We start from the raw sequence: 12,468 nt of genomic DNA on the forward strand, positions 1-12,468 counted from the left end.
ACCCGATGTGCTCATCGGTCCGTGAGCCGCGGTTTCACTCGCAGGGAAGTGTTCTATGGGATCAAAAGCACAAAGTCCGGGGCGCCTGGTGGCTCCGTTAAGTGTCCCACTCTTGATTTCAGCTCAGGTCGTGATCTCACGGTTTGTGAGCCCCACATTGGGCTCTGTGCTGACAGCACAGAGCTGGATTTTCTCTCTCTCTCCCTCCCTCTGCCTCCTTGCCCCACCCCAGTTGGTTCTCACTCTCTCTCAAAATAAATATACTTAAAAAAAAAGCACAAAGTCCATGCATCTAAAGGAATTTTGAGTAGTTCACGTGTTTTCTTACAGCACGGACACCATTCCTGGGCTGTGGACACCATTCCTGGTCTCCTTTTCCCTCAGTTCTTGCTCTCGGCTTGGAGCTGCTCCTGGGCTGTGTCCGCCAACCCTGCCCAGACGGAGGCCTCTCTGGGCCTTCTTCTCTGCCTGCAGTTCCCCATCTCAAAGCCCCAGAGGCTGTCTGACAAGGAGCAGCTCTCTTTGGAAGGAGGGAAGAGAAGGATGCGGGAAGCCAGCCAAAACCCTGTCCAGAGGCAACAGGGAGGCAGCATGGAAATGCATCCCGTCCGCACAGTGTGTGTGCTTCGTGCAAACATGCAAAACTGGAGTTAAGTTTATGGAGATTGTGCCTTCCACACGTCCAGCTTCCATAGGGCTAATAACAGATCAGGGTTTCCACTGCAGGTGAATCGATTTGGGAGACCATAATCTACCCACACTAGGTAAAACTCTGCAGAAGCGTGAGTCCCCTGGTAGCGGGCTTTAGTGTAGTGTGTTTTCAAGTCTGAAAGGACTCTATTTATGTTATGATTTGAAAATAACAAAGTTCGCATATTCCAGATTCACAATTAGTTAAGCCATAAAAGCCGTGTTTCTAAGGTGTACTGAGTTTGTGGACTGTTTCTTTGGCTTCATTACCTGCAACCTTCAGTACATGAGAGGATATGTATGATCCTGAATCTTACAAGGTCCTGTGCTAGCTCTGGGGGTCAGTGTTCACGCTCCAACCTGCCACTCAGGGCTCCGTCTGGGACACCCCTGGGCAGGCAGAGGTGGGCTGTTTCCATGAGTGAGGAGATCACCTGCCGACCACCTCTGCCCGCTCCACTTTCCCTGTGAAACCTTTAGAGAGGATGAAGGAAGCAGGCATCTTTCTTCCCATCTTCCAAAGAACACTTTTCTGTATAAAAGATGCCCTACATCTTTTTGCAAGGTCCACAAGCCAAGCGGTGCCTCTTCAAGTACCTGGCAGTTGTGACGCAAATCTCCCAAGGCCTCTGCTGTGTCTCGTCCCCGTTTCCCAGGACTAAAGAAGTTAATCTGTAAAATTTCAGCAGACCTGTGTTGAGGTGGGGTGGCCACCAGGAGGGAAAAGGAGCTGGCCATCTGACCGCAACGTCAATGGGCCAGGCTGAGGCTCTGCCTTAAATCAGGAGCAAAGAAGTGCTCACAACCCTCGTGCCTCAAGGCAGGCAGATTGGGGGCCAGGAAGAGAGGAAATGTCGTGATGCTGGGGTTCGTGGGTGAGGACCGCAGCCTTGGCGAGAGGGACTGCAGCTGCCCGGAGCTGACTGTGCGCCTGCGCCCGGCATTTCCTCTTCCGGGAGCTTTTGTGGTGGGAACACGAGGGCAAACGTCCAAGCACTCGCCAAACCTCCAAACGTCCATCGGCGGGCGTGGATGGGACAAACCAATACACCCCGTGCCATGGAACAGCATGCGGTTGTTAAAAACAAGGCCCGACTGTAGGTTCACAGGCAAGATCCACACAACGTGTCCTAACCAAAGAAGAAAGTTGCAGAAGCTTCTACACAAGAATATGACCTTATTTCCACGACGACCAAGAAGAAAAGGAGAGCGGGAGACAGAGGTTTGCATAAACAGAGGACAATACTGGGAACTATATCAATGACTCATAATATTTACCTCCAGAAGCGGGAGGGGCAGATGGGAGACGGAATTCAGAGATTTTTCACATTATAGGTGACATTTGCCCATAATATTTGAACCTCCATCACTCCTCCGTTTAATTTCTGTAGCCTGAAAAAAGGCCACTTGAAAACTGCCTTTCGTGGTTAGAAAGGAGCGCGCACACGGTGCCTTCGTTGGAGAGGTGGGGTCTTCCTCAGGGCGGCCCCCAAGCACACTCAGCCCCGCCCTCTCCCCAGGTGTCCTTCCCCTCAGCGACTGGACCCTTCCATCCACCAATAGCTCACAACAGACAGATACCCGTCGGCCTGGGGCTCGGCCTGGCACCTGGCACCGAGCCGCCTCTCCTTCCCGTCCTCTTGCTCTGCTCGCAGGAAACTCGCCCAAGCTGGTCCGTCTCACCTGCTTCTAGTCTGGCCTCCTGCAGGTCTGAGTTCTAGCAGTGTGTGGCAGTCCTCCTGAAGGGAGGTGTCTGGGTGAGCAGGGAGTGTGCCAGAGCTAGGTTTTATTTGCCTGTGACATACATGAGGCTTGGGGTCAGCGTGCAGACACGCGCACACGTGCGTGCACACGTGTGTCGGCCCTGCCCCCAGTCAGCAGGTTCTCGGGTTCCTGTGTGTGTGCGGGGCCCTCACCCCCAGGGCTGCTGGGGCCACTCTAAGTCATGATGACCATGGACCAGGATGCTCTAAGGAGGATGTCCTGGAAGGCGGCCTAAGTGCTTTGGGGAAGGGTGGCTGTTTCCAGCGGCCGTGGAGGTGCCAATGCCTTCTCCTTTCCCTCCTCTATCAGAGCTCCGCTTTACGTGTGGATTTCCCCTGAAGGTGATGGTGCTCAGCTAAAAAGTGCAACCTCTCATCAGTGTGAGACCCGAGGACCACAGGACTTGCAGAGTGAGTCTACCAGCCTACAGATAGGAAATGGGGTTTTATTGAAGTTTCCACATGTGACTTGTGGGTGTTCCATACACACTGACAACATTTAAGATGACACATGTTGATTCTTAGACCACCAGCTCCTGCTGTTAGTAAATATTCAATTTCCCGTCCCCCTTCCCGTTCCCAGGCAAGACAGACCGGTCGACGCCTCACTGGGCCTTGGCCATGCCGGCTGAGGAGAAGGTCCCTGGATGGCCAGTGCATGTCTAACACAGGAGCACAGTCTGCGGCCCCACATAAGCCTGGGTCTGGCTCTCCGCTGGTCACGTGGACCCGGTTACAGTAAATCATCTGAGGTGGGGGCCCTGGCTCCAGGTGGCCTCTGAACACAGCCGCTCTGCGTCCCTGTCTGTCCAGGCCTTTTACGCACACCAACTTGAGCTGCGGGACCCAAGACTAGCGGCTTCCACTCTGGCCCGCCCCCGTCTGCCCCACCCCACTCCCTGGCACCGGCCATCGAGGCCGTTGGCCCTGTGGCCTCGGTCTGTGGTGCCTCAGGAAGAAGACTTAGTGGCCCCATTTTGGGGGGGCAGCGGTATCATACAGAGGGTTGAGGAACCGAGTGCAGCAGCCGGACGGGGTTTGGGCAGAACGCCCGTCTATTGGGTGTGCAGGGTTAGGGCCGGGACAGTGTGGCCTCAGTCTGCTCGCGCCTTCCTGCTCCCTCTGTGGTTGCTCAGCCACCCAGACCTCTCTCCAAGTCTGTAGACATCAAGGGAACTGGAAGCTAGGACTGCTGCTTGTCAATTCTGGACAGAAGCGCTCGACACATTTTTATATTTTGTTAGACTAATTCTCCATTTAAACAGAAATGACTGTAAGATGATTTTCATTAAGAGGAGAATAAGTTTCTGCTCCCACTAAATAAAATGTCTAGTGTCTCTGTCGCCCCGATGGCCAGATCCCACAAGCCCAGCCTTCTCACTGCTCTTGGGGGAAGAGGCCTGAAGTGGCCTCAGGAAGAGTGTGTTTCAGTGGTTGAGGGCCCCTCACAGGGCGCAGGTGCCCTTGAGGGGTGATGTGCCACCCCTCCTGCTATCATCTGACAGCTGTCTCTGCACTTTCCTTGGGCCAGGCCGGCTGTCCTGGTGGACAAGCAGGGAGAGGAGGCCTTGGGGCAGGAGGGGAAAAGCAGGGGCGCCCAGCAGGGGCGCCCAGCAGGGGCAGGTTCCACCTGGACTGGCCGGAGTCTCACGGAAATCCTCAAAGGGCTTCTGTGCATGAGTCCTGCAGACAAGAGGGCTGCCAAGTGGGGACCGGCCAGTGGTGGGGGTCATGCAGAGGGAGGGCCCAGCCCCCAGGTCAGGCCACTGCCTCCTGCCCAGAACTGGCATCGAGGTGAGAAAACCCCCTTGATTTCTTCCCATTACAGCTGGACCCGAGTTCTGGTCAGGGGCCGTCTCTGTCTCCCTGTTCTCTTTGAAAATGGGTCTATTTGGCCAGACGACATTACGAGCAAAATGACCTACCTGCTGGAGTTTAACACTAACTGGATTTAAGACCCAGTTACAATGTAACCCAGTCCCGTGATGGGTGAGCAGAGGCCAGCCCCATCATGTTATGGAGGATTTCTCTACGGTGCTGGCTCCAGGGGAGGCCCGAGGGCTCTGGGGAGTCTGCAGCGTGGTGGCACGCTAGATGACCGAGGTCTCTGTCTGCAGGAAGGACGGGGCACAGGAGCCCCGGTGGAGCTGCAGGGCACTCTCCGAGCCGTTCCTCGAGACGGACGAGCCGTGGAACCTGTGGTCCCGGCCGCAGGGCTGGCTTGGACACCAGCCCCGCCACTTCCTCTTCAGCTCACTCTGCACCTGCGGTGGGGGCAAGGCAAATGAGGAAGTGGGGGTCACACGGGGTGTGAGCTTGGAAACGTAAACTCGGGTGCCCTCGAGAGAGGCCCCCCGGGCCGGGTCGGCCCCGACAGAAGGCGCCACCCCAACAACGAGCTCCAGGAAGACAGGTGACAAAACAGAAGGAACCGGGGGTTTTCCTGACATCGGGTGGGGAGTCGGTACTCGGGAGCCCAGTGACAGAGGTGAAGGGTGTTTGAACTGATGGAAGGGAGAGGGATGTGGTGAGCAGGTACACAGAGCTGCAGGACAGGAAGGACGTGGGAAATGGCATTCAGCGGGCAGAGCAGGGCTCAGAGGGGCTCACGCATGGACGTTCTGATGAGATGTGGGCTGTGAACTCAGGGAGCAGGATTCTCATCTGTGTCCCTCCCTCCCCACTCGGCCCCATGTCCAGGGTCAAGGAGCAAGATGGTGACCGTGCAGAGTGGCAGGGTCCCTCCCAACCACCCAGCCTTCCCGAGCAGGGCCGGGGGAGGCCAGGGCGACCGGCACTGCTGGTGTGGAGAGAAGGAGGCGGCCGTGGCCATCTGGGGCACTGGGGCTGCCCGACAGCAGACCCGGACCCTCGTTCAGGTGGGGGGGGGCATATGAGGAAATCCCGCACAAGCTGAATGTCACCTGCTGTGACAGGGCACGTACTTCACTGTTGAGAAAACAGTAGAGAACCGCCACCACCAGGCCCTGAAAATGAGAAAGGGTCGTCAGAGGCCACTCGCCAAGCTGGGGGGAGGGCACGGTCCCTTCCCAGGTGTACCTGAAACGATCCGATGCACAGTTCAAACAGTATCTGGTATTTGGAGGAGATGCCAATAGGAAACACGGCAAACACCATATAGTGCACTCCAAACAGGGGGATGAGCAGCAGAGTGGACTTGGTCAGCCTCCTGCACCGAAGAGAAGGGCGCCGAGCTCAGGCCTGTGCCGTCATGTGCACGCAGGCCCACGGCCAGGGCCTCCCCCGTCTGGGCCTCGTATCTCACGGATTTAAGCGACACCCCCGCCCCCGCCACGGTCAGGGTGTGCCAACGTGGGGAGGAAAACGAGCATGCCCGGGCAAGTTCTGAGACGATGTCCCGACGAGTTGGCCAACTGCGACGTCGGCCTGAGGGGCCTTAGTGCCCCGGGGTCGGGGCCCATCACCAGCACCTGAAGGGCAGAGTTTTACTCTGGGATCAGAAGAGCAGACTCAGCAGGGGTGCAGCTGAGCGCAACGTGTGGCAGCAGGGCGGCGACCCACGCTCTGGGTCCCACGCGTTCTGTGTTGCACGTGCAGACCCTCTGTCCGTCACATTCCCGCCCTCCCCGGTCAGGTCAGAAAGCAGATCTTCTGCTCACTGCATCATGTACTGGGCTCGCCTCTGCCCTCCCCACAGCTGCACCTGTTGTCTGTGTCCCCGTCCCCGTCCCCTGAGCAAACACAGTCTCTGTCTCCAAGCCAGCGCTTCTGGAGCCTCAGCCGCACCAGAGCCACCTGGAGGGCCAGCTCCACCTTCGGGCTGCCGGCTCTGAGGTCCGGGGTGTCATCTGAGAATCTGCATTTCTATCAGATTCCCAGAGGCGCCACGGCTGCTGACTGGGAACCCTGCTTTGAGAGCCGCTGCTCTGAGCCGGGAACTCTCACCACTGCCCGTGACCATCATGCAGGGATTCAAACAGCTCAGTCCAGCCTCCTCACTCCTGTTAAATCAGGTCTCTGTGGGCAGCACTGGCCCTGGCAGTTCTAGCTGGTTCCAGTGTGTGGCCAAATTTGACCCTTGCAACTCCAACAAGGTCTGTGTCAGGAGCATTGGGGTCAAGTCGGGGCTGGTCAAGAATGAGGGCCTTGGCGCCAGGCCAGTCAGGCCACCTGGTGATGTGCGTGCAGGCCAAGACGCCCTAATGAACACCCTGCAGCCTCATGCTGAGGGAGATGAGGGGGGAGGCCCCCCCCTCCCCCGACCTTCTCTAGTTCGTTGACCTTACCCAATGCTTAGAAAAAGTCATGAATTTCTTTACCTATTTTTGAGGCACATGCTTCAAAGCTAGCACCTAGAGCCTGGGATGTAAGTTCTGGAAGTTTCCATCTCTTCTGATTTCCCTCTCAACAAAATACCACATCCTGTGGCATTTACAAAAAGCAGGGTGTCTCTTATTTCATGCAATCTGCACAAACCCCAGAAGCCCGGGGTATGACCTAGGCCTCGTCGCAGAGGACGGCCCATCAGCGAGCATTGCCCCTTCCCAGCCCCAGACGTCTAACCTTACAAGGTTGCTGCCCTTAACACCTCGGTTCAGCATTAGCCTGTGGACAGAAGGCGGGGCTGTGGGGGGGCCTGTGTCCTTCAGTTCACTGTGAGACGGGAGCCTGTCTGAACGCCCTCCTGTACCATGCACCTCGGCAGCTTGCTATGATGCTTGTCTCTAGAGGGACTGCTAGCGAGGCTGGTCCTGTTCTGTTACTGCTACTGTTATAACAATAGTTACAGAGAAGAGACATCAAGATACAACCAGAGGTCAGCGTCACAGACATGCTCTGCCTTTTTTGCTATCCTGGAAAAAGAACAGATTCTATCTCCCTACTTATTTTTGTTTCTAAAATACAAGCAAGTATCTCTATGACCTACCTAATGAACACTCCCAAAGAACCCGCAGAAAAGGTCAGCATGGGAGCTAGACCAGACTGTCCCCAAATCAAAATTTCAGTTTCCAGGGCAACCGAGAACAGTCCCAGCCCTGAGCTGCAAGTGTGGGTGGGCTCCAGGACCTCCAGGTTTATCCTTTGTGGTTCGATGTGGGATCCCATCTCTAGGTCTGGCCTTTTATGCAGCCTCCTCTGACAGGCCGGGCAGAGAAAGCGGTTCCTTGGATTTCACGTGCCCCGGGGCACAAGCAGATGTATCTGTTTACCAGACTTCCCCACAATACTTACTAGTGCCGGGGACTAAATGTCTTTAAAATATTAACTCAGTTAATCTTCATACCTTAGTGACAATTACTATTATTTCCACTTTACAGATGAGGAAACTGAGGCAGAGAGCAGTGGAGTCACATCCCCAAGGCCTCTGGCTGGTATGTAAACCCAGCACCGGGCCTCTGACCATGAGAGATGCTGCCTGCCTGGCTTCTAGGTCCACTCCTGTTGCCTAAAGGGTGGAGAGGAAGGAGACAGCTGTGTGGGGCCACCCCCGGCCACTAGTCAGATAACCTGCCCAGGTCACACAGCTCTGGGTGGCTGAGATTCCAAACCTGGTCTACCTGATCCTGAGGCTCCCACGGGCTGGACCAACCACTCCACGCCAGTGTCCACTTTATAACAGAGATGCGGGCTTTACTTTGTCTTTATAAATTCTTGATAGAAATTTATAGAATCTTTAAGTTCTTTTATAGTCTTCAGGTCCTCATTAATTAGCTGGATGACTGTGGGTGAGTTACTTAGCCTCTGCTCTCTTCCCCAAGATGATTACCATCTTCATGTAATTACTCAGCCAAGAAACGTGAGTTACTATGAGGCACAAGCCTGGCATCAGCTGCCAGCGTGAACCGCGTGGTCTGATGGGGAGGAAGAATTAAGATAAAACACAAATAATGTGTGGCCAAGGAGAACAGACAGATTACAAAACAGAAAAGTGGGCAAATGCTTCGGTAAGCAAGCTCACTAGAGGATATCCATGCTGAAATGAAAGACGGAGGCTTGCCCTGAATAATAACCATGGCACCATGGCAACCACCCCCCCCCCTCCTTAGAGAAGACACTGCTGAATTAGCCACGAGCACAGTCCTGCCCCTGAAGGGGGAGAACCTGGGCCGTTTCTTGGTGCACAGACCCAGGACCCTAGTGTCTCTGCTCTCCATACATGCCCGTCCTCCCCACTCTCGGTTTCCAGGCAGCTCAGCCCTTGGACCCACACACATACTCACCTATACTGTGACTGGTCATTGCCGCCGACGTCTGGGGACGTCAACTTCTGGAGTAAAATCCGTATAATACTAACAAAAAGGACAAAATTGACCTGCACAAATAGAGACAACATGTTGTATGTGAGGTGGGTGTGGCCAGGATGTGTCAGCTCCCCTGGGTCGTCTCCTCGCCTGGGACAGAGCTCCAGGCACCTGTCGCAGAAGCTCAGGAGCCCTGCCCAGCCCGAGTCTCCCCCAAAGTTGCAGCCTTGTCTCTTGACTGCCTCGTGTCTCACAAGTGAATTTGAGATGTGAGATGTTAAAGGGAAAAGCAAGTGAGCCCTAACATTGTGACCTGATGACTGTGACTCCCACAGGTCTCCTTCCCCACAGGGGAACGCGCAGCTCTCTCCGCTGCCCCCGCCCTCACTGAGATCTCATCCTGAAGGGGGACGAGTCCACCTCTGCGACTGCGAGAAGGGGCCGGGACGCTTGTGTGCGGTTCTCCAAGACCGAGTAGAACAGGGCTATTTATATTCAGTATAGGGAAAGGGGCTCCTTCTCTGCCCAAATGTGCAACCCAAGGGATAACTCATGTTTCGATACTGGAATTACTTACTATAATAGATATTAAAATTGGTGTTCGTATAACCCACCAGGGAACACTGTGTTCATTGGTATCCCAGCAACTATTGAAAAGAGAGAAGGAAAATCATGTTACCTCTGACTCATCCACAAACCAAGCACACAAGGGTCGGTGCACTGCCTGTGGCCTCGCCCCTGACGCGTAGCTCGTGTTCACGCCAGCCAACATCAGAAAAGGGAAGTTTCTCTCCCGAAAATTAATTTCCTCTCACCTCCCAAATGTTTTGTATTTGTATCTTTCTTAAGTTTGTTTATTTTTGAGAGAGAGAGAGAGAGAAATAATGATTGGAGGGGTGACAGAGAGAGGGAGACACAGAATCTGAAACGGGTTCCAGGCTCTGAGCTGTTGGCACAGAGCCCAACGTGGGGCTCGAGCTCCCCAAATGCGAGATCATGACCTGAGCCGAAGTCAGATGCTCAACTCAAGCCCCCCAGGCGCCCCTGTATTTGTATCTTGAATGAAGGGTCAAAATGCCTCTGGAACAACTGAGGCAGGCACAGCTAGGAGTGTCTGTCTAGCAGGGTGTCTCCATTCTCGGTCTTCAGCGTAAGGGTGGTCCCCGGTAGGAACTAGGATGGGGTGCTTGCAAGTGTCTCCATTAGTCCATCTGTCACCCACACCCCCACAGTGGGGCTCTGCAGCCCCTCCCAGCAAGGGCAGAGACCAATCCATGCCTCTGAATCTTAGCTGGTTTTGGCAGTAGGATGTGGAGCCCTTGGAACCTGCAGGACAGAAAGGAGCCTTCCGGCTGGTGCTGCCTCAGACTCGCCAGCTCTCGGCCAACCCGGCAGGTGCCCGTGGTGTGTGAGCAAGCCGGGCGGAGGCCAGAAGAATGCCATGTGCACAGAAACACACCATGTAAACCGTGATTATGTAAGCCACTGAGTTTCAGGGCGGTTTGTTACCAGGAGTAGATAAGTGGTAAACCCTGAGAGCCCTTTATGAGGCACAACATTCATGGGGGGAACCGGTGGCACCTGAGTGTGGGGCCATGCTCCAGCTCACTGTGTATGTGAAACAGAGGAGCTCTGGGCCCTGCTCAGGCTGCATTTTAGAGAACAACTATCTCAGAGAGTTGCACTCCCGCTGGCCATTTCAACCTGGTCTTCAAGTGGTCACCTCTCCATACTTGGCTCCGGGCAAACAGCGCCTGCGTTTTGCTTGGTTCCCTTTTGTGAACACTGCTTCTCCTACCTGATGCTCCTCCCCTCTCTGCCTGCGTTATCCCAACCCCAGCTTCGCGCAGGACCTGGTTCAGTTCCCATCCCTCACACGCATCTTCTCCAAACGCTCCCGCCCCAAACAATTCCTCCCTTGCGAAGGTCAAGGTCTTCCCCACGGGGGATGTTCAAATGATGGCCGCGTTACTCTCTGCGTGGCTGCCACTGCAAATGCAAACCTGCCTTCCAAGCAGATAATAAGCTTCTTTCTAGTTTCCAAAGACGTAACGATGCCAGCAAGTAGCCAGCATAGCTCAATCTCATTTTAAGGGCAGAGGTATGAACACAGCACTCACCCTGTGTCTTCTAAGGAGAGCCTGGCCGCGGTCCATGCACCTGTGCAGATGGTGGGGATGCCTGCAGAAAGACACCGGATTCCCCCCAACCCCGCGCTAGTTAGCAGCTGTGCGCCCTCCTTCACCAGAGTCGGCAAGACAAGGGCTTTCTGACAGAAAGATCAAGCGGAAACGCTTCAGAAGCACACTGAAGTTTATGCTCATGCCATACAAAGCAGTGATGATACACATGTGTTTGAAAGCTGGAGCTTCTCTGGGTGGGATGCGTCATGGTGCGTCGTGAGTGTGGTTACTGTGGGCTGGAGTGTGGCAACGATCGCAAGAGGTGACCCTCGTTGTGAACGTGGGTGTCTCGTGACTTCACAGCCCTTCCAGTCCTGACTAGTGGAGGCTCCTGCTACCTGGCATGTCATTGGGACCTCCTGGTAGAGGGCTTTCTCCTCCAAGGCCCTTCTTTCTGACTTTCCCACCACTGGGGGAGCCCCAGGAGTGGGAGCTTAGAATAGCTTTAAACCAGGTTCCTGATTCCCAGAAATATGCAGGTGTTGTCTCCAGGAACCTAGTCACCCGAGAAAAGCCCCTCCTGATAGGACCTGAAGTGCATCGTACAGGGGCAGGAAAGGGTTTTCTGAACTGAGAGGTCTGCGTTTATAGATGAGAGGGGCAGGAGCAGAGGCCTGGAGTGTTGCAGGGTGGGAGACAGGGTGTCGGGCACACACGGGGAGGACAGTCCTTACCCCATCCGATTAGGAGATAGGCCACGAAGCGTCGGCCGGGGGAAAATATGGCCACCAGGAGGGTGTGCAGGTACAGCCCCTCCACCAGCAGCCAGTAGAAGTTCGCCATGATGCAGTACTGGAAAAGCACCAGGCTCAGCTTGCAGCCGACCTGGAAAGTCACGGACAGAGCAAGAGAACATGTTCAGGCCATGATAAGACAGCTCACGGTGGGCAGAGGTGCTCCAGGGCACAAGCAGGCACACGTTTGTGTGACGAGCTGAGGACACCAGCACAGCAGTGTTAGAGTGAGGCCCCTGGCATCCACAACCCTGGGACCCAGAACTTACTGGAAGAGAAACACGGGCAGGAGGCAGATGTCCACAGACGCCTCTGAAGGCAGCGAGCTGTGGGACTGTGGTGGTGAGCACACCTGCCTGTGCCCCCTGCCCCCCCACCCACTGCTCACCTACCTGCCCCGCTCGGCCTCACCACCCACTTGAGAGGAGACAGAAAAGTAAAGGGCAAAACAAGGGAATCCAGCAAGCCCTCATGTCCCCAGGCATTTTGAAAGAGTTTTCACTGGGAACAACCACACAGCATATAAAATAAATGTATTTTAACCTCTCAGACCTTCACATGAACGTACGGGTGTTTTAGCCTCTTGAGCAAATATGAAATTGAGGCTTTTAGTCAGTAAGTTTGTTCAAGTGTACTAAAATGATCAGGACTTCATTTCTATTCTTCTATATCTCTGCTGCCTCCCCTCCCGAATACATATGTGTCCAGGTGTGATGGAGATGCACGCATACTTACACGTGCTTATATGTATGTGTGGGTATATTTGATATATGCGTGAGCATACCTCTATAGATGTGGATATGCTCACATACATGTGGATATACCGAGACACGCGGATGTTCTGTATACATATATGCAGGTGGACACACACATG

The 12,468-nt window shown here is 54.7% G+C and overlaps 1 protein-coding gene across 1 annotated transcript in view; it reads right to left on the reverse strand.

Moving 5' to 3' along the window:
- Positions 1-2,879: 2,879 nt before the first annotated feature.
- VIPR2 (vasoactive intestinal peptide receptor 2) overlaps positions 2,880-12,468 on the reverse strand; it is a 70,455-nt gene continuing 60,866 nt past the window's right edge. Inside the window, exons 7-13 of the mRNA XM_030308925.1 lie at positions 11,535-11,685; positions 10,798-10,858; positions 9,255-9,324; positions 8,657-8,748; positions 5,514-5,643; positions 5,399-5,440; positions 2,880-4,717 (exon numbers count right to left, since the gene is read on the reverse strand). Of these exons, the coding sequence (XP_030164785.1) occupies positions 4,544-4,717; positions 5,399-5,440; positions 5,514-5,643; positions 8,657-8,748; positions 9,255-9,324; positions 10,798-10,858; positions 11,535-11,685 (720 nt within the window). The 3' untranslated portion in view covers positions 2,880-4,543. The remainder of the gene's footprint in view (positions 4,718-5,398; positions 5,441-5,513; positions 5,644-8,656; positions 8,749-9,254; positions 9,325-10,797; positions 10,859-11,534; positions 11,686-12,468) is intronic.

This window comes from Lynx canadensis, chromosome A2 (assembly GCF_007474595.2).
Source record: "Lynx canadensis isolate LIC74 chromosome A2, mLynCan4.pri.v2, whole genome shotgun sequence".
Taxonomy (NCBI): domain Eukaryota; kingdom Metazoa; phylum Chordata; class Mammalia; order Carnivora; family Felidae; genus Lynx; species Lynx canadensis.